Source organism: Caretta caretta, chromosome 1 (genome assembly GCF_965140235.1).
Source record: "Caretta caretta isolate rCarCar2 chromosome 1, rCarCar1.hap1, whole genome shotgun sequence".
In the NCBI taxonomy this organism is placed as follows: Eukaryota; Metazoa; Chordata; order Testudines; family Cheloniidae; genus Caretta; species Caretta caretta.
The window spans coordinates 165,852,849-165,878,431 of NC_134206.1; the positions used below are offsets into that span (position 1 = coordinate 165,852,849).

Here is a 25,583-nt window from a genome sequence, read left to right on the forward strand (position 1 = left end):
GCTACAGCTCACTTCATTGGATGCAAGTTTTCATATTGGGGACATATTCAGTGTTGCTACAAAGACAGGCACAGCTTAAACTGCATGTTTCAAAACAAATCCAGAAAAGTGTTTCTTACTTCAAAGGACCACCAAAAAGTTAAGCTCAGAGTTACAAAAATGAAAAGTGGGAAGGGGAAAAGTATTATCTGAGCACAGATTTCTGGGACAAAATCAAAATGGCACCTCTGGGTGGGGAGGGGAAGTTCCCCATACTGGATATTTCTATTTGGAGAGGGACTGGACATTTTTTTAGTGCACTAAAAATCCAGCACCTCAAATTCTGCTCCCATTTACACCAGATTAAGTGAGGGAGGAGAATCAGGCTCAGTGTCTGCGTACTAATGGCAGTAAATTTTATATCAGAACCTTCAAATCCCATACAGGAAGTGAGTGCTCGTACCCAAGAGAGTGCATCCTGCCTTCTTACAAGCTTCAGCTGTTCCCGCTATAACTGCTTGAGCCACTTCAGTGTCAAGTTTCCCACAGGCAAAATAGTTGAGGAAGAAGAGGGGCTCTGCTCCCTGAGCCAGGATGTCATTGACACACATGGCAACCAAGTCCTGGCCAAGGGTGTCATGTTTCTTACACATCTGTGCAATCTGCAACAAGACAGTGAGAGAACCAATTTATAGCTGTGATAGGAAGCAAACAGCAGCTCTGACATGGTTGCCACGTCAGAGGAAAGAAAAGCAGACAATCACCTCCGCTGTCCACTATAGAAATCAGAAATGGGAAAGTCCTGTCAGATCATCTAGTTCACCTCCTGGCTCTCTGCCTGTGCAGAATTTGTCCCTTCAATATAGTTTTTTAAAATTGTGTGCCGAGTCCAATATTAGATTGTCCTAAAGTGATGGGGCATCCATCAGTTTCTTCATGATAACTACAGTATGTGCTTATCAATATCTATATAAAATTAATCCATCAAACATGGTTTTGCGTTCTGTACTACTTAGTTTATTGTTTTCATTTAACAACATAGCAAAACTCAAAGAGCATCATTAAATAACTTTCTTTTGCTTTATTAGGTGTAAAGGGGATGAGACTTCCTCCTTCCAGTGATATTTCACTGACCCTCTCTGATAAAGAAGCCCCATCTCATTGTCACGGACGACAACTTGGAACTGTTCCACTGGAATGCAGGGCCTTGAATGGAATCTTAAAAGTCATACTGTTTACTAATACATGCTGGCTAGATATAAATATATCATGTTAATAATATGTATTTCCTGAACCATATGTATATTAGTAGGTATTAAACACCAGTAACATTAAGCACAAACATTGTAACAGCAATATAGCCTAAACTGGCCTATCCCATAATCCTGTTCACGAATGCTAAGTATCCCATAACACCTTGCATTTGCTGAAGCACGCATTCGGCATGAATGTATGTATCTTGATTTTGACAAGTTTCCTATGTCTTAGTACAATACCTGGAATGCTAGTATCCAAAATGACAATAAGGAAGCAACAGGACAACAAGTTAGGGAACTGGATCAAACAGTTGGATTTTAGTGATGTGTAAAGAAACGTAAAATTTGCAAAACCACATCAATAATACCAGCTGAAGCGTGTAACTTGGGGAGCATGCTTTCTTCATAAGGTGCATATAACATACCTGCATGGGACTGCTCTTCAGAAACTGGTACCCCATAGAACCTTTTTCCTGTACCATATTAATAAACCTGACAGACGCTGGTTATTTGGCCTTGAGTATATTTCATAACGAAATAATGAACCAAAGCATGGTCAAGCAATTGATTATACAATTTATCAACACACAAAATTAAGTCTGGTTTCCCCAAGAAAGACTTCTAATTTATTTATTTTTAAGATTACCATATTGCTTGTATACATTCATCTCTGCTTCCCATAACAACTGTCACTGAGGGTTTCTCTAAAGTAGGGAAATTTACACCAGTGTAACTACAGATGGGTTTGTTTACATTGGTGTAGCTATGGCAGTGCAGTTAACGCTGGTGCCAACTGCTAATGCAGACACAGTGCACTGATGCAAATCAGGGCTTGCATCAGTGCAACTTACCCTGGTAACTGATAGCTACACTGGATGAAACGAGCAGAAAAAATTTCTGTGTAGGGCTGAATGTTTGGCCCTATCTACAGTAGGGAGTTGCACTCATGTAGCTACACCAGTACAAAACAATTCAGTACAGAAAGATTGAGCGGAAAACATAAGTAAAGACTCCCATTGGCTTCAATGGGTGCTGGATCAGGTTCACATGCAAAATCTGGGTTTGGTTTGCAAAGCCAGGACTCTTTCACCCCAGACCAGTGGGGACTGGGAGCACTATGGAGTTAAGTTATTCAGCATCTTTTGTCACACTGTAACAATCCCTCTGGTTCAGCTAGCAAACAGCATTGATGGGCATTAACAAACTCTTGTCAGCCAAGGAAGAGTCTCGGGAGTGAGGGAATGTAAGACAGAGTTGGGGACAGTCCTCTGCTGATTTGTTGGGGAGAAAGCGTGGTACTAGGCTTCCCCAGTAGGAAACACTCAACAGTCAAAATATCATCATGGCTGTTCTAGAACTTTCATTTACTCCCAAATACGTACACGCACATATACGCGAGTCTCAATTAGCTTAATCTAGGAAGTGCAACATACTTGTGGTGGTGAGGCTGTAGGGAGACAGGTGGTGGTGGGTGTAGGATATTTGTTATGAGTGTGTGATAGCAGCATCTCATATCATTTGACTAGCGTGGACTTGTAGGGTATGTCTACACAACAATTAAACACCCAGAGGTGGTCCAAGTCTGCTGACTTGGGCTCGCAGGGCTTAGGTTGTGGGGCTGTAAATTTGGTCTGTAGACATTTGGGCTTAGGCTGGAGCCAAAGCTCTTGGACACAGCAAGGGGGGAGGGTCCAAGAGCCCAGGCTACAGCCTGAGCCCAAACATCTACACAGCAATTTTTAGTCCCACAGCCTGAGCCCAGATCAGTTGATCTGGGCCAGCTGCGGGTCTTTTATTCCAATGTAGACATACCTCCAGTGTCTTTACAATGCTCAGAGTTGTAAGCTATATAACATATTGTGCTATTTTTAAAATTCTCAGCAAACATGAGCTCTGGTATGGGCATACCAGTGGTTACCTGCAGTTTAGTTCCAATGCCTTTAGCTCGAGATACCAAGATAGGATCATCATAACCAGTTGCTTTCAAGTCAAAGAGATCAGTAGAGCCTCCCAGATCTGCATGGCTGCCTGCCAAGTACAAAAAAATGCCCAGGACAACTTTTAGGTAATTCTAAGGAAAAGAAACAACAACAAGCATTACTAGTGAAAATCATTACAGCTTGGACAACTTATTACTGGTCTCACCGACTAAACTAGAAACATGTACAATCATATGAAGTACAGATCCTGAAATCACATATTTCACGTTGTCATAACTAATATTTACAGCCTATTATTTTGTAAATTAGAGTGTATCTACAGCAAAAATCACTCGTGACCAGTATTTACCAACTGATCCCTTGTTACCTGATAATCTTTCTTATTTCACTTTAAAAGCTAATTATGTAACAGAAAGCCTTCCTCAGACCACATGACTGTTACTAATAAAAGGCACAGCGTGAACAGCAGACCTCAAAATTCAGTGTTCAGTAGCAAGATCACAGATACCTGTCTGCATATCATACACTGTTAAAACAATATATGAAGCTGGTACAAGAACTACTGTTAACAGTTGACTAGTGGTAATACAGCATTACTTCAGTGGACACTGACATAATATTCTACTAGAAAGCTAGTTGCAAGGTTTGTTATACTACAGTAATCTAGTGTAATGGTTCCCAAACTTTACTGGTTTCATACTATCTTAAAAAATTGACGATCCAACATTTCACTTCACAGCAAGCTCTCATTCCACAAGTTCCCCTTGTCTAGTGTGTCAAGGTCAAGCCAGGGATGTAACTGAAAGAGAATGTCATTCCCCTGGTTTAACAAACAAGAAAGACAGAAGAAAAATGATAATTCTCTTTGGTAAAGATGATTTAAACCCCTGGTTCAATCGCATACAAGTGATATTGCCTCATTAGCGATACCAGTGCCAGGTGTTTCGCCTGAGTGGAAAGGTCAGTCTGTTCATTTCTTAGGAGAAATTCAGGTTTCATTCAAAATAGAGGAAGTTTGCAGAACTGTTCTAACCTTACCTGATCTACTACCAGTTGCAGTTGGTGGTTCAGATTGATTAATCAAAGCACTGCTGGTTAGAGTGTATACACTTACATCATCATGTACCAGGCCTCTGAAAAAGAGAAAAGGGGGCACATTTGAGGTTATAGTGACATTTTCTGCATCACTGTTGCTCATCACAGAATCAGAACAATATGAATGGCTGTGGGCTAGGCAAGCATCTATTTCTGCTAGTGCCCTTGCTTACATACACAGACCGCTGGAGGAAAGCTATAGCCCGATAAGCAATGTCCTTTCTGAAAATGGCACCCTTGAACCATATGGTTGCTACTCCTTTGTTGGCTTCTTCCAGTGCTGACATCAGATCCTCCTTGATAGCCGTTACCGTAAGGACTCTGCCACCATTAGTCACCACTTTATCACCTTCCATGGCTGTGCCTGCATGGAACACCTCCACCCCTAGCTCTCTCGCTTGTCGAAGTCCTACAAAAATGAAAGCAAAATTAGATCTCATTATTTTAAATAAAATATAATGCTGGTGACAGCGCTGGCAGCTGAAATTCTTTTTCTGCCTCATTGCACAAGTACAGGACAGGCAGTGGCCGTACACGCTTCCTTACACTTCCTCACCAATGTGTGTATCCGGAAAAGATTACTTCCAGGGTGAGAGAGTAGCTCACTTCACATGCCCATTCTATCCTAAACCTTCCTGCTGAGTCTGCCCTCAAGAGCAGCAGTTCATAGAATAAGAGAGATGCATTAGGACATTTAAAACTCACCCACCTGCCATGGCAAGATGTTTTCAACACCATGTTTTTGAAGAACTTGTCCAGTCTAATTTTAAATGATGCTAGAGACAAGGCTTCCCTTGAGATACTATTCCACATGCCAGAAGAACTCGTTATTTGGAATATTTTCTTGATATTCATCCTGTATTTTAATTTTCATCCTATTACATCTAGTTATACTGCTTAGACCACCCTGAACCATTCCTCGCCCTCCACAGAATCTGCACCCTTCAAATATTTGTAGATGGTTGTCTCCTCACCCCTAGTCATTGTTTAAGCAAGTTAAAAACCTTTAGTTCTTTCAATACATACTAGAAAATAAGGGGGTTTTTTTGGGTGGGGAGAGAGGATTTGGGGGGTTTACTGTTGAGGTTATTTTTGAGGGAGAAATTTGCTACTATCATCATTAGGCAGAAAAATCCAACATAGCAACTCCCTGTGACGAAGCGGGACTGTTCTTAAGGTTCTTCCTCTGAATAGTGTGGGGGTGCCTCAGTTTCCCCATGTAGTTCTTAAGTATCTAGGTGGTGGGGTAAAGGTGTATGATCGTTGCAGAGCCCTAGAGGGCAGGTGTGTGCAGGGGTCTGGACACAGAGAATGGCCAACACCCTGTTTCCTGGCAACTGATAGCCAGGGCCCTTCCCCCCTGCAAGGTGAGAGCTAAAGGGTTGGAGAACAAAGAAATCAGGTGACCTCCTGGTCCGGGAAAGGGACAAAGCCCAGAGGAGGGGGGGCTGGAGAGAGGTTCAGTTTGCAGCTGGCTGGGGACTAGGAGTGAAGTGCAGACGTGGTTGTCTGGCTCACTGCCCCCCAAAATGGACCCGGCTGAGGGGTCCTGTTCTCTGCACCTACAAGCTCTGTTTTAGACCATGTTCCTGTCGTCTAATAAACCTTCTGTTTTACTGGCTGGCTGAGAGTCATGTCTGACTGCGAAGTTGGGGTGCAGGACCCTCTGGCTTTCCCAAGAGCCTGCCTGGGCAGACTCGCTGTGGGAAGTGCACGGAGGGGCAGAGGATGCTGAATGCTCTGAGGTCAGACCCAGGAAGGTGTGAGCTGTGTGTCCTGAAGACATTCTGCTCACAGAAAGGAGACTTCCCCAGAGTCCTGACTGGCTTCATAGGGAGCAGTTCCAGAGCATCACCCGGGGACTCCGTGACACTCCCAATTTCACAATAGGCAAGGAAGTGTTTTTACCAGCAAAAGAAACCCTTTCCACTTGCTGCAATTATAATGTGTCACATTGCTATGCAGGCTGCACTGCAGTGAAGGTCAGAGCTTAACGACAGCTGGCTGTGCTTCATGACTCTGATTTCAAATTAACTCCTGTGCCTAACGTTTTAAGAGAACAGTTTATTCTGGCATATGTTTTTCACATTCTACATACAGTGTAAGCAACAGAAAAACACATAGGGCAATCATATTCTAGTTGTGATATGCAAAGATTCTCATTTCCTTCTGTCCTGAAGAGTTTAGATATTGCAGGGGGTTAAATGTATGCACACTAAGCAATGGCTTATGAATAAAGTGTCAAACTTAACCAGGGATTTCTTTGCATGTACTGTTTTTTGTTATTACTCATATTAGATTTAGGGTTATTGTAACTGAAATATACACTTCTTCAGAGCACCACGGGGATAAGCAAAATAAAAACACTGGCTGCACGGGAAGAGGATGAGGAGGGGGAATGCAACAGCAGCACTCTTTGACTCAGACACAATTTCTTCAGGAACATATGGTGCAGTGGGAGCTTTGTAACATGGACTCCTCTCTGCACTGCTCAGGCTTGCTAGCTGGTGCAGAGGAAGGACTTGCAGACCAGATATGGTGTAGGGCAGTGGCTCTCAACCTTTCCAGACTATTGTACCCCTTTCATAGGATCATAGAATATCAGGGTTGGAAGGGACCTCAGGAGGTCATCTAGTCCAACCCCCTGCTCAAAGCAGGACCAATCCCCAATTTTTGCTGCAGATCCCTAAATGGCCTCCTCAAGGATTGAACTCACAACCCTGGGTTTAGCAGGCCAATGCTCAAACCACTGAGCTATCCCCCCCCCATAATAAATATCTAAGGAAAGCACCTCACTGCTGAGGGACAACAGACACTGCTAGAAGCTACTGTACATGCCCCAGTGAGCTTTGAACTCACAACCCCTGGTTTACAAGAGCAGTGTTCTAACCCCTGAACTATGGAGCCAGGAGTCTGATTTGTCTTGCACAGCCCCAAGTTTCACCTCACTTAAAAACTACTTGCTTACAAAGACCAAACAAAGATACAAAAGTATCACAGCCCACTGTTACTGAAAAACTGCTTACTTTCTCCTTTTTACCATATAATTCTAAAATACATCAATTGGAATATAAATATTGTACTTACATTTCAGTGGATCGTATAATAGAGCAGTATAAACAAGTCATTGTCTGTGTGAAATTTTAGTTTGTACCGACTTCACTAGTGCTTTTTATGTATCCTGTTGTAAAACTAGGCAAATATCTAGATGAATTGATGTACCCCATGGAAGACCTCTGAGTACCCCCAGGGGTTCATATACCCCTGGTTGAGAACCACTGGTGTAGGGGAAATGCACTCTGCTCCTGTTATAAAGGTTAATAATTTTCAGTATTACACAGGCCAAGGTGGCGATGTTCCAATTTTAGCATGGCATTGTCTGGCTGAGACAACTGGCTCACCTTACCTACAAGCCAGCAAAGCTGGGCTAGTACAAGAGCACATGTGAAAAGGTGACACTCCATTTTGTGCTCCCCACAAAGTCTCTGGAGAAATTCTGAATTGGTCAGCCAGAATTCCACCAGGAACTCCTAGAGCTCTAGACCAGGGGTTTTCAAACTTTTTTCTGGCAACCCAGTTGAAGAAAATTGTTGATGCCCGTGACCCAACGGAGCTGGGGAGGAGGGGTTTGGGGTGTGGGAGGGACTCAGGGCTGGGGCAGAGGGTTGGGGTGCAGGGGTGAGGGCTGCGGGGTAGGGCCAGGAATGAGGGGTTCAGGGTGCAGGAGGGGGCTCTGAGCTGGGGCAGGGGTCTGGGCGGGGGGTGCAGGCTCTGGGGTGGGGCTTGGGCAGGGAATTGGGGCGCAGGGTTGGGGTGCAGGCTTACCTCCGGTGGCTCCCAGTCAGTGGTGCAGAGGCAGGCTTCCCGCCTGTCCTGGCACCGCAGACGGTGCTGTGCCCTGGAAGCAGCCAGCAGCAGGTCCAGCTCCTAGGCAGAAGCACACAAGCAGCTCTCGCCCGCAGGCACTGTCCCCACCAGCTCCCATTGGCCGGGAACTGGCCATTGGGAGTGAAGATCCGGTGCTCAGGGCGGGGGCAGCGCATCCCCTCCCCACCTAGGAGCCAGACCTGCTGCTGGCTGCTTCCAGGGCGCAGCGTGGGGTCAGAACAGGTAGGGACCAGCCTGCCTTAGCCAGGCAGCACAGCCAACAGGACTTTTAATGGCCTGGTCAGCAGTGCTGACCAGAGCCGCTGTGACCCAGTGCCTTACATTCCGCGACCAAGTACTGGGTCGCGACCCACAGTTTGAAAACCACTGCACTAGAACCCTCTTCTCATCCCAACCCCAAGCCACAGTCTGGTCCTTAGAGAGAGCGCTGTTTGAAACTGCTAGCCCCTGTGGTACTTTGGACAGGTGTGTAAACCTACATTTCTGTGACGATGACTGTCCCCCATGCACGGGTGCAAGGAGTCCCTTCTCCCCATGTGCCTCCTCAGGACCAGTAACAATATGGCTCTCTGCTAAATGAAACTCACTGGGCCCCTTGCAGTAGTCCTGATCTGGAATTTAAGAAGAAGTTACCTGTTACCTCCAGGCCTTTGGCATAGTCTCCTGGGTACCCTTCACTTGCCATAACCACAGACACAGCAGTACGGTTTTCTGACCAAGCTGGCATGCAGCTGCAGAGTTTGCCATCAATTGTTGCTTGAATCACTTCATAAAAGTCATTTTTAAGCAGTGGAAGAATTACCTGCAAAAGTATGCTAAACAATTTAGTTAAATGTTTTTTGTTAACTGTTAAATATCAAAAACTTATTAAGCTTTTCTTCAAAAACTAAAACTCACATGAAGCTCACCTTAGTGAGCAAAAAATGTGTTGGAGAACAAGAAATATTTTGCTACATTTGCAGATTTGGAAATAAAATCAGTGAACATTAATTTACAGCAATTATTCCCAGACACTAGAGCTGAGAAAAAATTGATTTTTCTGTTTGGTGGCTGGACAAAAAAAGTCTGAAAACAAAAAAATTGGCTAGTTTTAAAACAAAAATTGTATCAAAACATTTTGTTTTGACATTTGTTTCAAAACTACATTGTCTAAACAGCTCATTTTGACATTTCCAAGAATTTTATTTTCAGGGTTTTTTCAGCTGAAACTGTTCACTGAATTCAACCTGAATTCAGATAGTTTCAGTATACCAAACACACATTTTTGGCAAATTTACTATCACTAAGAAAATTTCATCCATTGTTAGCAACAGGCAGAAAGCAACCATCACCTGTAGAGACCAAGTATGAAACTACTTAGCACAAATTTGTCTGGGCTCCTTTACTACTCAGAAAAACCACAATTTGAGCAATAACCTCAAATTGCAAACTAAGCCAATGAACATTTCACAGAAGATAAATGCTAACAAGCAAATTTCTAATAGTTACTGCTACATTCTCAAAGATGCTCTTTTGTAAATTTCCATATTTGTGGTAGATATGACATACATCCTGTTAAATTATGTAAATTACATTAGTAGCAAGTTATTAGATTCTGGTATGGAACATGGAGCATATTTAGCTTTCCAGCATCTCTCACTCACCTGGCACTGCGGGTCACCAAAGTGGCAGTTAAAGTTTAAAATTTTCACATCATCTTTAGTACGCATTAATCCTGTTTGCAGCACACCTGAACAGAAAGCAGAACTATACAAGCTAGCTCAAAGCAGTTTTTTCACTTTCTTTAAAAGCAGTAAACTGAAATGTGGGATAAACTTATGTAAACTGTAGGGAATCTTCACCATGGGTTCTGCAAAGTGTTTGTATTCTATGGCAATCCCTTTAAAATCCCATAAAAATCCAGCAAACTGCATAGCAGTGCCATAAGAAATGTATTCCGTGATAGATTACTGAAGATACTAGAGAGGGACAGAGCGAGTTCAGAAACATTTGAGTGTTGTTAGAGTCTAAACACACAGGGGCAGATTCTACCCTCTGACAAAGCCCATTAATTGCAGCCACCCTGAAGGTGTAAAGGGGCCTTGAAAAATGCACAAACACCTCCCAAAGAATACCTCCTGTACAGGGGAGACTTTTGTTTATTTGTAAAAACAACGAGGAGTACTTGTGGCACCCTAGAGACTAACAAATTTATTTGGGCATAAGCTTTGGTGGGCTAAGACCCACTTCATCAGCTGCATGGAGTGGAAAATACAGTAGGAAGATATATATACATAGCACATGAAAAGAAGGGAGTTGCCTTACCAATTCTAACGAGACAATTCAATTAAAGTGGGCTATTATCAACAGGAGGAAAAATCACTTTTGTAGTGGTAATCAGGGTGGCCCATTTCAAACAGCTGATAGGAAGGTGTGAGTAACAGTAGGGGGAAAATTAGCATGGGGAAATTAGTTTTTAGTTCTTGTAGTGACCCACCCACTCCCAGTCTTTATTCAGGTCTAATTTGATGGTGTCCAGTTTGCAAATTAATTGCAGTTCTCCAGTTTCTCGTTAGAGTCTGTTTTTGAAGTTTTTTTGTTGAAGAATTGCAGTATCTTCCTACTGTATGTTCCACTCCATGCATCTGATGAAGTGGGTGTTAGCCCACAAAAGCTTCTGCCCAAATAAATTTGTTAGTCTCTAAGGTGCCACAAGTAACCTTGTTGTTTTTGCTGATACAGACTAACGCAGCTACCACTCTGACATTTGTTTATTTGTGTGGCACTGTATAGCTAGGCTCAGCAGAACTCAATTTTAGTTTTATATAATTTCAACAAAAAAGATTAAAAAAAGCTTAAAAATAAACTGTAATCTATTTACATTTTCAAAGATATGAAAAATTATGAGTGGGATCAGACAATTATTTAATGACAGAAGATGCTAAGATTTAAAAAGTAAAAGCTTTATAACTGTTAAAACACAAGTTGTCAACCTCATGTCAATATATACAAAGTGAATGTCCTTAAATCAAACTCTAATGGGTTCTCAAGCAGCATTTTACTTACTTTGCCTATCTGTAACTTTCAGTGCTGGGGAGATTTAAAGTAGGATGGGAAACTAGTGCATTCTTCTTTGATGGAGATAATTTAGAGTTCAAAAGTAGTTCAACAGAATTACTTGGCATGTGCTTACTCTATCATTCAGGTGAGCACTTACCTACATATGTTGTTCCCTGTTGTCTCATACCATCAACAACGTGTTGCAGGATAGAGTCTTTAATTTTCTCTAGAAGAGCTTCAGGAATCTGATGAGCAATTCCAAATTGAGAGCGTAAGCCTTTTATGGTATGTTTCCTCTTATTATTAATTCATCTGAGTCTCTTAAAAAGCACTGATCATAACCCATTTATTTTATACCAGTTACATTGTCATGTTTCCAGAAGAAGTGCCTGAATTTAAATTACAGTGAAAATGTAAGATAGCACCAAGATGTTATTTATTAAAAAGCTCTTTCTCTGGTTAAAGAGCTATCACACGACATTTCTTTTCAACACTGTCTTTTTCTCCTGAAAACCATAACATTCTCTTGCTATATGCCTATTTTCACCCAACATACTTTGTTATTTCTGCAGGACCTTAAGAAGTCATTGAGTCAAGCGCCTTGCATTGAGGCTGGATCAAGTATACCTAGACTATCCTTGACAGGTGTTTGTCTAACCGAGAGGTTCTCAAACTTCATTGTACCATGTGACCCCCTTCTGACAACAAAAATTACTATATGACCCCAGGAGGGGGAACTGAAGCCTGAGCCCACCCAAGCCCCGCTGCCCCGGGCAGGGGGCCCCAAAGCCAAAGCCTGAGCCCCACCACCCCTGGCAGGGTGCGGGGGCAAAGCTGAAGCCTAAAGGCTTCAGCCCCAGGGGGCCTGTAACCTGGGCCCTGCCACCCAGGGCTTGGGCTTCAGACCCAGGTGGTGGGGCCCCGGCTTTGGCTTGAGCCCCAGGCCCCAGCAAGTCTAAACCAGCCCTGGTGACCCCATTAAAACAGGGTCACGACCCACAGTTTGAGAACCTCTGGTCTAACCTATACTTAAAAACGTCCAATGATGGAGATTCCACAACCTCCCTCAGTAACCTATTCCAGTACTTAACTATTCTTATAATAGAAAGTTTTTTCCTAATATCTACCTTAAGTCTCCCTTGCTACAGATAAAGCTCATTGCTTCTTGTCCTGCCTTTAGCGGACATGGAAAACAACTGATCACAGTCTTCTTTATAACAGCCCTTAACATCTTTGAAGACTTATCAAGTCTCCCCTCAGTCTTCTTTTCTCAAGACTAAATATGCCAAGTTTTTTTTAAACTTTCCTTATAGGTCAGGTTTTGTAAACCTTTTATTATTGTTGTTGCTCTCCTCCGGACTCTCTCCAATTTGTCCACATCTTTCCTGAAATGTAGCCCCAGAAGCACAACTGCCAGCTTCCTCCTTTTCCTGGGGGTGCTCAGCCCCCAGTCATCCCCAGGCCCCGCCGCCCACTCCATCCCTTCCCCCCAGGCTCCACCCCCACCCCACCTCCACCCCTCCTCTTCCTGCCCCCTCTCCTGAGCATGCCCCATCCCCGCTTCTCCTCCTGCCCTCCAGTGCCTCCTGCACACCGCGGAACAGCTGATCACGGCAGGCAGGAAGCACTGAGAGGGAGGGGGAAGAGTTGATCGGCAGGGCTACCGGCGGGCGGGAGGCGCTGTAGGGGAAGGGGGGAGGTTGGCTGCCAGTGAGTGCTAAGCATATTCAGCGCCTATGCCCAGAACTGTACAGAGAACTCCAGCTCAGGCCTCAGGAGTGCTAAGCAGAGCAGGACAATTACGTCCCTTGTCTTACCTACAACACTCCGGTTAATATTAGTAGTTCACAAATTGAATATGAAGCAACAATAACCTCCAGATCCTTTTCAGTAGTACTACCATCTAACTAGCAGTTATTCCCCATTTTGCAGTTATGCATTTGATTTTTTCTTCCTAAGTGTAAGTACTTCGCACTTGTCTTTACTGAATTTCACCTTGTGGATTTCAGACCAATTCTCTAGTTTGTCAAGGTCATTTTGAATTCTAATCCTGGCCTCCAAAGTGCTTACGAAACCCCACCCAGCTTGGGGTCATCCACAAATTTTATAAACACAGTGCTGGATCTAGAACAGACTCTTGCAGCACCCTACTAGATATGTCCTCCCAGTTTGACAGCAAACCAATGATAACAACTCTCTGAGTACGGTCTTTCAACCCTTGTGCACCCACCTTATAGTAATTTCATCTAGCCTACATTTCCCTAGTAGTTAAGAGAATGTCACTTGGAACTATGTCAAAAGTCTTAATAAAATCAGGATACAGTATATCACATCTACTTCTTCTCCTCCTTCCCCTGCATCCACTCGGCTAATAACCCTGTCAAAGAAGGAGATTCAGTTTATTTGGCACAATCTATTCTTTACAAATCCTTGTTGGTTATTACTTATCACAGTACTATCTTCTAGGTGCTTAAAAATGCGTTTGATAATTTCTTTCCGTATCTTCCCAGGTATCAAAGTTCGGCTGACTGATCTATAATTCTCCACGTCCTCTTTTTTCCCCTTTTCAAAAGATGTTTGCCCTTCTGTAATCTTCTGGGATCTCACCCATCCTCCACAGGTTCCTGAAGATCAATGTTAATGCTTCAGCTAGCTCCTTAAATATCCTCGGTCATCAGGCCCTATTGATTTGAATACATCTAACTTATCTGAATATTCTTTAACCTGTTCTTGCTTGTGTTCCTTCCCCAGGTTAATGTTACTGTGTTAAGCAGCTGGTCACAAACATTCTTTGTTACCAAAAACAAACAAACAAAAAAACAATTCTGAAATCATTAACTAAGGTCATGTTTAATATACAGAAAGCCTCCAGACATGTCAGGAATTACACAGGTCCACTTTTTAAAGTGTATGCTCATTTCCAAAGTTACTAACAGCATGGGAGGCACACCATTCCTAAAATTAACAGAAAAGCCATAAGAGAGACCATTTCCCAGTCCAAGAATGAATAATAGGACTGGGGCTCCATATCCTTATGCAAACAAAGCACTGACTTCACAGGGAGTTTTGCCTACATAATGGCAACAGAATTGGGCCCTTATTAACAAATTCATCAATGCTTAATTACATTTCATAAGTAAATTTGGAAAATAAAATCAAAAGATCACTAAACCTGTGGTGCCGGGCAATAAGCTCCCATCCCGGCAGTGTTTGGGCCCTCGTCTCCATCTATTAACCGTTTGTGGGCCTGGACTAGTGGCATGGGGGCAACAGTGACACCATCAGTGAAGCACAAGCACTGTAAAGAAAAACAAACACCACAGAATGTACTCAAATGGTTATGTTCTGTATTAACTGAAATCAGCTCAGAAGGCCACAGATTTAGCCCTGTCATTAGTATTTAAGGTTCAAAACTAGAAAACAATGGGCCAAATTCATCCTGTTGTAACTCCACTGACTACAAGGAGTAGCCTGTCTTAATTATTTATTTAGGTATTAACAAAGATTTCTGGAGACAATGGTTTTGATTGGTGAGGGCTGCATATAAGAATTCCTTCTACTATATTATCAGGGCTGGGTACATTAAGGTCCTGATCCAACAAGCCCACTGAAATGTATGCTTTCTTTAGGCATGTGAGTAGTCCCACTGACTTCAGTGGAACCATTCAAGTGCTTAAAATGAAGCACGTTTGTAAGTATTTGCAGGATCAGGGTTTAAAAAGAGAGCAAAATATTATCTTTGGTAATGGAGTAAAATCTTGTGTAGAGAATTCATCTTATAACTGTGACATAACATCCAGACCTGTGTCACATAGGTAAGCTTACATTTTATCCTGAAGAGAAGTAACATATAGTTTATAGCAAGGAAGGCACCACAGCTGTATTTACAGATAAAAAAAGTGAACTAAGCATTGGGACAACAAAGTAAATATATTAAAAATCAGCAAACACTTTTTTTCTCCTCTAGAGGATCAATTCACCCCCCTGCCCCCAGATCACAGTTACTGCATATTTATAGTTAATGTAGAATAGAGTTGTACTGAGAATGTATATTGACTAACTTGACATCAGATTGCATCTCTTACATATTTATGTAGTAGCCATATAAAACACAAACTAGTTAAAATGAAGAATTCATGCTTTTAGGCAAAAAGTGTAACAACAATACAAGTGCATAAAAGGATTTGTGACCAAACTATTGAGCCAAAACTGAACATACAGATAGCTCTTCCCCTTCAAGAAGTTCTTCAATGACAACCGTCTCTCCAGCCTCTCCAAACACTCTATCCTGCATTAAAAATATTCTTTAGTTATTAGCTGTGACATCCATCAGTTAGATTATGTCTTCTCTTTAAAAAAGAAAAGCATCGCAAAGAGAAGGAAACATATACTTACAATATATGAAAAGAGTCAGTTTATGTTAATCCTGGGATTGTGGGCAGAGACAACCAAAGAAATGAAAAGACCACCCCCCTCAGATCAGAGAGGGGCCACAGAACCCAGAACTTAACTGATTACATATGGGACAAAAAAACAGGGATGAAGATCACAGATACAAAATGAGGGATCTAGAGGGGAAACCAAGGGGAGAACACTGGTCAACACCATTGCCATGAGAAAGGGTCAAAGGAATCCACCCAGAGGAACTCTGCCCAGTTATGTGCCTGGGCAAGGCATCAGGAAAATGGCCCAGTGTCACAAGAAACAGCTAGTTTTGGTGACTGAAGCCTTCCTTTTACCCAGAGAACAGGTATAGCATAGGCAGCAGCAGAGTAAGCTTCCCAGTACACCCGCCCTGAGCTGGAGGGACCTCCCTAGGGTAAAAAAATAATTAAATTTCAAGGTCCACTCAGCTCTCAGGCCAACAAAGTGGTGGGTTTTGTGGTGAAAAGCACTTGTCTGTTCGGTCTAGAGAACGGAGTGAGATCCCCAAATTAATTTCTTCCAGGTCACTGGGCAGCGAGAATCGGACCTCACAGTATTTAAATAAAGGGTAGCTTACCTGCAAAATCTCTTGCACAGCTCTGCAGGCTTCCTCTTTGCTGGCTGCAATAATTACTTCTTTTCTAGCAGCTTGGCCACTAGCCTTTACAACCAGCGCAGGAAAGTCTGTGCTATAAGTGATGGCAGGGCACATTAGAGTCAGGATCGGACATCTTCAATGCATCCTCTAAAAGGTAAATTTCTAACCTGAACACTTAGAAAATTTCCCCTTTTTCTGAGGAATAATACATTAAAATGTACCTGCTTGTACCAATCTTACATGTCATATTTTCAGATGGACTTAATGTGGTTTTGTGGCCTAAGCACAGGACTGGCAACCAAGAACTCCTGACGTCTAGTGCAGGCTCTGACATTTTTCAGAGGAACAGCCGTGTTAGTCTGTATTCGCAAAAAGAAAAGGAGTACTTGTGGCACCTTAGAGACTAACCAATTTATTTGAGCATGAGCTTTCGTGAAGTGAGCTGTAGCTCACGAAAGCTCATGCTCAAATAAATTGGTTAGTCTCTAAGGTGCCACAAGTACTCCTTTTCTTTTTGCTCTGACATTTGCTCACTGTGCAGGTCACAGTCATAATTAATGCCGAGTTTTGCACTTAAAGCAGGGATTCAGCTACTTTGTTACATGAGGAATATCGTGTATTTTACTCAACTTTATAGCATTTATTCTTTGAGCATAAAATGATTTATCCAATTCCGAGAGATAGCTTAACCACATTTTATCCATCTTTCCTCCTCCCTCAGATATTGGATAGTAAAACTAAATGGAATATTTGAACAGATTGTTCATAACACCAACATACAAATAGACACACATTCTGATATAGCACGTTTTCTTTTTCATATTTTAATCCACTCCAACAAAGCCCAATTGTTGACTTCAACGGGAGCAGGACCAAGCACACAAAGCTCATATTATGCAATGCATGGCATGCCAATCTGGGATGGTTTTTCTTCTTTGTGTTGAAGGTTCTTTTATTGTTTACATATCAAAGTTCCTTTGCATAACTGTAATAGAAAATAGCGTGGTAGAACTTGTTTGGGTAAAATTAGTAAGAAGAGAGGTTGTTTTTTTTTTAAAATGCATGTTCTCATTGATACTACCACATGTTATACATGACATAAGAGAAAACACAATTTGTGGGGCCAATGCATGGCTGTAGATTAGAACAGTTGTACAGCAGTAGCTTTCTTCTGTGGTCAATTGAACTATGGTAATGGAGCGTCACTACTTAAGGCCAGATTGTGAACCCCTTCTTCACAATTGTGAGCCACTCCCCCAAAGAATCCTATTGACTTCAGTGGGACTACTTAGAATCACTGCTCACCAACATGAGAAAGGAATATGCAATCTAGCCTTAAACGAGTAAGAAATCGAGCTTCAGCTGTGAGTATGTGAATCCTTTCATAGTGCTCCAGGAATAACACGGAAATCTGTGATGGCACACAGGAGAGCCTGATCCATATATAAAATATCTGAAGAAAACTTTAGTTAAATATAACATTATTTTTCTTAGATCAGTTTTTTCCTTTATCATGGATGGCCAACTGTTATCCTTATGTAGTTTAACAGAGAAAAACCTCTCTGATCTCTGAGCTGAAACTTGAAAAACTGCCATTGTGGCCCTTAGTACCATTAAAGTTGCCCAATGGCCATCCTTGTCTTTGATTATTAAAGTACCTTAATGACAGCTAGTAGCTAATAAAGCATCAACAAGTAAAAGAAAGTATGAGGTAAAATCATGGGCGGTGGGTAGACCCCCCACTTTGGGGAGGCTAGCCCCCTGGCCCAACCCCTTCCAAACGAGGTCCTGCTCCCCCATGTCAGGAGCCCTGCGCCCCCCCATCCATGGCCAGAGAAGCCCCGGACTGGCGGAACACCAATCCGCTCCCCCTGCCAATGGAGGAGCCCCAGGCTGGCCCTACCTGGCCGACCAACCTGAGCTGGAGAATTGGGAAGGCAGTGCGCCTTGCCTCCCGAGACCTCCAGACGCCCAGCAGACAAACGATGAGCTTTTTATATATGCTCTGCAGGTTCGGGGCGGCTGAGGAGGTGGTATTTGCTACTCAGCTTCCCGGGTTCATCAGTAATCTCTCTGGAATCCAGGGTGATTATTGATGAACCCAGGAAACTGAATAGCAGATACCGCTGCCTCAGCTGCCCTGGAACCTGCAATAGCGCATAATAAGAAGCAAAAACCTGCAACCTACTGTCCCGCAGCAGCGGCTCTGCCAGGGGAGGTTTAGCCTTCCCTGGCCTATTGTATTTGTTGCCCACGGGTAAGACCAAATATACAAGATACTTGAAAAAGTGAATAAGCTTCAAGTGATGGATGGTTTACCTGGTAATAAAGCTACAAGCTTCTTGAGGATTGGCAAATGCTTTCCATCTTGCTGTTGGGATCCTATGACAATCCAGAAAGGCTTTGGCAAAGCTTGTATTAGTCTCTAGCTGAGCTGCCTTGGCTGAGGGACCAAAACATCTAACTCCAGCTGACATCAAGTCATCCACAATTCCTAGTAATTGAGAAGTGCCAGAAGATAAATGCACTCAAATATTCAAATGTCTACCTAAGATGGCCTTTTTATTCTAGAAAACCATGGTTTTCAAACTGGGGTCTGCAGACCCCTGGGGGTCTGCAGACTATGTCTAAGATTTCCAAAGGGGTCCATACTTCCATTCAAAACGTTTTAGAAGTCCACAAATGGAAAAAAAAAAAAAAAGGTTGAAAACCACAGCTATAATAATAAAAAGGAGGGTGAGGTAACATCTTTTATTGGACCAACTTCTGGAGAGCGAGAGTCAAGCTTTCGAGCTTATACAGAGCTCTTCTTCAGGTCTGGGAAAGATATTCAAGAGTGTGATAGTAAAAACAAGGTAGCACAGATTGTTTAGCATAAGTAGTTAACACATATTCTAAGAGACCATTCAAGGTGAAGTGGCTTGTTAACAATTCTCCAGTCATAGGACCAAAAAGGGGGCAAGTTAGCGGGTTATACATTGTTGGGAATAAGCCATAAATCCAGTTCCTTTATTAAGACCATATTTTTTAGTGTCTAGCAATGTTATGAATTTAAGCTCCCAGGCTCGTCTTTTGAAGGTGTTGTACAGGTTTCCTTTGACTATGAGAACTGAGAGATCAGATATGGAGTGATCATTTTGTTAAAAGTGGTCGCCCACAGGTGAGAGGGTCTTTTTGTCTTTTATCCTTTTACTGTATGAATTCAAGACATAGTGACTGTCTGGTTTCACCCACACAGTTGGTATTGGGGCATTTAGTGTGTTGGATAAGGTACATCACGTATTGTGAGAGGCATGTGTAGGACCCATGGATCTTGAAAGGAGTGTTGTACTGGGAGTTGATCATCGTAGCAGTGGAGATATGTCTGCAGGTTTTGCATCTGTTGTTATGCCAGGGCCTGGTGCTACTTTGAATTGGAGTGTCCTGATCTGTGGGGAGCTTACTTCTGATAATGAGCTTGGAAAGGTTGGAGGGTCGTTTGAAGGCCAGAAGAGGGGGTTCAGGAAAGATTTCTTTCAGGATGTGATCCCCATCAAGTATAAGATGTAATTGTTTAATGATACTTCCTGTGTGTGCCAATGTGGGATGGTAGGTGACAACTAGGGGTGTGTGTTGGAGGGTTCTTCTGTACGGAAACAGGTTCTCTCAGGGTATTTGGGTGGCCAATTCCATAATGCAATCTATTTCTCTAGTGGAGCGTCCTTGTTTGGTGGAGTTATTCTGTAACATCTTTACATTATTGATGGGTTTGTGTGTATTACCATTTTATTTTTGTTCTCATCCCTCATTTGAAAATATTCAGAGCACGGTTAGCATGGAAGTCTACATTTCATTTGGTGCCCCCTAGTTCTTGTGTTATGAGGAGTACATAAACATTTCCTTATTTACTTTCTCCACGCCAGTCATGATTTTATAAGACTTATCATATCCCCCCTTAGCAGTCTCTTTTCAAAATAGAAAAGTCCATAATAATTTTTGTTGCTCTTTTCTGTACTTTCTCCAATTCCAATATATCCTTTTTGAGATGGAGCAACTAGATCTGCATGCAGAATTCAAGATGTGGTTTTATAAAGAGGCAAAAAAAGAACTAGATGGTGTCCCTACTTCTCTGTTTGCCAGAAGCTAGGAATGAGAGACAGAAGATGGAGCACTTGATGATTACCTGTTCTGTTCATTCCCTCTGAAGCACATGACATTGACCACTGTCGGAAGACAAGATACTGGGCTAGATGGACCATTGGTCTGACCCAGTAGGGCCGTTCTTATGTTCTTAAATACCTCTCAAAGCACCATCCAAGCAGCCTGCTATGTCCTTTGCTATAGTGAACAATTTAACGTTCAAAATGTTATTTTACAAATGGATTAAGCTACCTGTTTAATCATTTGATTTCAAGAGATCTTTAATCCTATTTTACAAAGCCTTATAGTGAGACCATCCAGTTACTGCACATTTCCCACATGATGTCTAACATGTACACAGCTACGAAGCAAAAATTAGACATAAAATAATCTTACATATATAGAGGAAAACCCTAGAATATTCTTACACTTCAGTTAAATTAAGGTAGAATACAGTTTAGAACTTCAATATGATTATTTTTCTTTTAAGATAAATTTAAGGCACTTGGCTTTTTCTAACAAGAGAATTTATTCTAACCTTACCGGCTCCCAAGAGTGTCTCTGGTCCAACTACCACAAGTCCAATGTTATGGTCTTTGCAGAACTGGGCAAGGATAGTATGATTGCTGACTAACACTGCTGACAAGGATAAAGATATATAATTAAGTTATAATTATAATTCAACCCCGAACAGTGACAATACAGTGTTGGAATAGGATATTATAGGCAAAAGAAGAGCTGAACAACTTAGAGGGTGCTAAGCCCTTACAGACGTTATCAAAACTGAAAAAGAACTAAAAACGGAGTCCAGAATAGATAACTGAAGGTTATGCACAATATATGATAAATATACATTCACTAAATATTAATCACGCTATGTTTATTCTGGGTAGCCCAAGTAAACATTTTAAAAACATCTTTATACAAATGGACTAACACATTTTAAAAATAAAAAGGCGTTCTAGCACCACAGAGGCCTCTGGTGGGCAGATGGTGGAACTGCAGCACTTCTTAGGCAAAATGTATTTTATGCAGGAAAATACAAAATTCTATACCCGGTGCTGTAGAATTCCCCCAGGAGTTCATCACAGCACTGTGTTCACAGAGCCAGGTTAGGACAGAGTGGGGCACACAGGGCTGCGGGGAGGGAGAGGAGGGGAGAGTCACAGACTGGGGTTCAGAATGGCTACTCGGGGGGACTGGAGCATGGGCTCAGGAGCTAGTGGGGGACGGTGGCTGCAGAGACCCATGGAGATGAGAGGTGCGGGGACGGGGCAGACGTGCCTGACTGAATGGCAGAGGCTTGGGGTCAGCAAGGATTTGCATGGGGGAGGCTTCCCAAACACTCTAACAATCCCTTCTCAAAGAAAAACCTCCCTCCCACACCCAACACTGCTATGCTCCGTCCCTCTCCCTCAGCTCCTCCATTACCCGACTCCACCAAGCCTTTGCACTGCTTCCGACAGGTGCAGGAAACACAATTCTGTATTGTAATTTAAATGAATTACACAAAGTTCTGTATTAATATGCCTCGTAAAGAATATATTTATCAAAATAAAAAATTACCAGAATCTTTTCTTGCGGGGAGGGTCTGTATTGTTAGACATACTTGCTGACAGATATTTTGAAATAAATTACCAAAATAATTGTAACTGGTATGCTTATATCGTGTTATTTTGATAAATAAAATTCGCAGAATTTTCAAATATCTGACACAGAATTTTTAATTTTTGGCACAAAATTCCTCCAGGAGTAAATCATGAGCCTGATCCAGTGACCACTGAAGTCAGTAGAAAGATTCTCATTGATCTGTACTTTAGGCACAATGACAAGACAAACCATTCTCACATATACAAGCATTAAAGCACATACCGATCAGATTCAGTGACAGTGAAATAAATCTTTTACCACTGAAGAAGGTAGAACCTAAAATACATTGTGAATTTGACTCTGTTTCACTCTATTAATTTTTGGACCTTTGTATGTGTTTTTGGGAGTGGTTAGTATCCATTTAGATCCAGCTGTCCTCAAGTCTCATGTGTTGTTTACTTTAATTCTTGGCGCTTTTTCAAAATACATATGATGCAGTGTTTACTCCTGATGGCATTCTGCACCAAAAAATTAAAAATTCTGTGCCAAAAATTAAAAATTATGTGTAGGATATTTTAAAATTCTGCAAATGTTACTTGTCAAGTAAATGTGGAGGCTCCAGCATGGTACTGGGGAGCACAGGCCACTGGCTGCACAGAGGTGGGATATCACTCTGCAAATTCCCCCCTGGGACACAGATTCAGCAGCGAGGCTGCACCCAACCCTGACACAGCGCAAGGACCATGCCTGCCCCAGAAATACCCCAGGGACCTGCCCATCTGTGTGGGCAGGCAGGCTCAGCAAGGCAGGATCCAAGTGTGGAGTGGGCTTAATGTGGGGGGATCCAGATGTGGGTTGAGAGGGCTCTGTGTGGGGCATTCTGGATGCGGGAGGCTCAATGGGGAATCCGGGTCCGGGGGGGATCTAGATGCACAGGGACTTGTTGGGGGTTTTGGGTGCAACAGTAATGGGTCTCTGCAGGGGTGTTCAGGTGAAGGTGGTTGGGGCTCAGTAGGGGGAGTTCAGAATGGGGCGGGGAGGGGGATAGAGCTTGGTAAAGGGGTCCAGATGCTGGGGGAGTGGGACCCAATGGGATAGGGATCCAGGTTCAGCAGGTTGGGGCTCAGTGGGGTAGAGATCCGGGTGGCTTGTTGGGATGGTCAGGTGCAGGGGGAGTGGGGCACACTGTGCGGGTTCCGAGTGCGGGGGTGTGGATATGAGGGGATCTGGGTGTACGGGGGAGGGTCGGTGGATGGGGGAGTAGCTCTCTATACAGGGATCCAGTGCAGAAATCGGGGGGCCGGGGAGAGAGAGAGAGAGAGTTTGCAGAATTTTCTGCAGCTGGGGGAGAAATCTGGGGGTGGGTCTGAACTGGCCCCAGATGCCGTGCAGGGGAAGAGGAAGTCCCATCCTCCCCAGCCCAGCTGTGACAAAACAGCTGAGCCTGGCACAGGGTAGGAGCCACCAGCCAGGTCTTCCCCAGTCCTGTCTCCTGCCCCATGGTGATTTACCTCTCTGCCAGCTGTCCTAGGCACCTGAAATATACTGCTGGGCAGGGTCGCATGACAGCTTTAGTGGCCTCCCTTTGCTTCCCTGTCAGAAAGTCATTTTTCTGTGGGGAAACAAAGAAATCTGTGGGGGACATAAATTCTGTGCATGCGCAGTGGCACAAAATTCCCCCAGGAGTAAGTGTTTTATCAGATAATCCAACAATTCAAAAAAACCACACAGCAAAAATTATTTGCATGTGGTATAATTTGTGGTATCTTTTGTAGAAAAGAATAAGACACACTGTCAATTTCTACTGATTCAGCATATGATATTGAACATTTTTTGTTTATATTCACACATCTATATATGTGCACAGCTTGAAATATAATTTATTTGCTTTCTATTACCTGAATTTGAAATCTTTCCATTATTGGCTGTTCCTGCATTTCCTGGAGCGACTAGCACTTGTTTTACATGTGGAGATTGTGCCAATTTCCAGGCCAGAGCATGCTCTCTGCCTCCACTGCCAATCACAAGCACTCGATCAGCCATCAGTCTGTGAAAAGCCAGTCACTGTACGTATTTCAGAGTCCTATGGGAAAAAACAAAAACATATGAATTATGTCTCTAACAGCCACTCATAATTCGTAGCCTCAGTCTAGTTCTCAGCATATAGGTATTCAGTTGACAAAAATACACCATCACACATCGTATTGATTGGCAACAACAAGGCAACAACCTTCTGGGTGAACTCATGGACCAACTGAAGTCAGTGGAAATTTTACCATTGACTTCAATGGGGTCAAGATTTAATCCGTTAAGTGTACAGGCCAACGTGTAGAGACTGAACTACCCGTCTAGATCTGGTTCCTCCACAGAAGTACTGAGCCACATTGGCAGTATGGGAAAGCTTGTACAAATGTTGGTTTTAAACTTACCTTTAACGCAGGCTTCAATATGGAGAATGTCAATCCAGAAACTTTAATGAGCACTAAAATATGTAATTTTTAAAAAACAGCAATTGTCAAAATATAAAAATCAGTGAGAATGCTGCTAAGACAGAATAATGTGCTGAATACACCCCCACCCCCATACACTGACATTTAAAATTATCTCAATAGTATTTCTTGGCAGATTAATTTTGATGTATTTCAGAAACACTATAATATGCAATGTATTTTACATCTGCTGATCTAGTTTTTCCAATATGAAATTAAAATGGGCACACATAAATGTCATGAACAAAACCAATCCCAGAATATGACCTTTAAGATTGGTTAATGTCAATAGCATCTATCCATAACCACAGCCACAAGATACATAATAAATTAAGACCACCATAAAAATGTCAGCTTTCCAACCAACACAACATTGCTCATTCTCAGGAAAAGATGATCTGTGAGGATTTTACTATATAGCTTACAAACAAAATCAGAGATAATATTTAAATACAAAAGCATTATGTTTAAGAACAGATTTTAGTAAACTGTAACCTTTTAGGAAGGAGATTTTGGTTCTTAGCAGAGATGGCACCAATAATCGATAAAATAATTATTGATTATATACATTTCCAAAATGACTGAGCTGATCAAGTATAATGTCCACATAAAAAGTTTTATGTGCTCTCTTTCAGGGGACTTTATCCTGCAACTACAGAGAAAAGGATTACTTTATATAATAAGTCTTTTCCATCATTTTTTTTCCAGAATAAGGGTACTATACATTAGGTGCACTAAATACATACTTTAGATTACCTTGAAATAAAGATTACTTCGTGCAAAAAATTTTAAAAGTTGGGTTCTTCCCTTTTTTGCTTCTTTATCAAAAGTTTTCTTTTTCCTGCCCCTCCCTCCCCCGTCTTCGGTCTTAGCTATATAAGAAATATTAAGTCTGATCGTCCCTGTTGTTGCTGGAAGACTTTCGGGGGCGGGGGGGGGGATTTTACAATACTAATTAAAGGATAAGAGAGCTCACAATAAGCAAAAGGTTGAAGTTCATGACATTTTAACAAAATAATCATTTATCCCAAATGCTCAGTACACACTGGAATTAAATAGGTGTTAACTAAAAAAGTTTTTAAAAAAATTGAATTAAATCCTCTCCTCTCACAGTTATTCAGTTTTCAACCTCTTCTTGACCCATCATAATTTCACTAGTTCAGTA

General features: G+C 42.3%; 1 protein-coding gene across 1 annotated transcript in view; it reads right to left on the reverse strand.

The window, feature by feature from the left end:
- Positions 1 to 24,224, reverse strand: part of LOC125644210 (trifunctional purine biosynthetic protein adenosine-3) — a 40,358-nt gene extending 16,134 nt beyond the window's left edge. The window contains 14 exon segments of the mRNA XM_075124315.1: positions 443 to 641; positions 3,154 to 3,279; positions 3,281 to 3,306; positions 4,214 to 4,308; positions 4,448 to 4,679; positions 8,792 to 8,960; positions 9,802 to 9,887; positions 11,355 to 11,442; positions 14,370 to 14,495; positions 15,417 to 15,485; positions 16,200 to 16,311; positions 18,540 to 18,714; positions 20,883 to 20,978; positions 23,828 to 24,224. Of these exon segments, the coding sequence (XP_074980416.1) occupies positions 443 to 641; positions 3,154 to 3,279; positions 3,281 to 3,306; positions 4,214 to 4,308; positions 4,448 to 4,679; positions 8,792 to 8,960; positions 9,802 to 9,887; positions 11,355 to 11,442; positions 14,370 to 14,495; positions 15,417 to 15,485; positions 16,200 to 16,311; positions 18,540 to 18,714; positions 20,883 to 20,978; positions 23,828 to 23,972 (1,744 nt within the window). The 5' untranslated portion in view covers positions 23,973 to 24,224.
- Between the last annotated feature and the right edge of the window lie 1,359 nt (positions 24,225 to 25,583).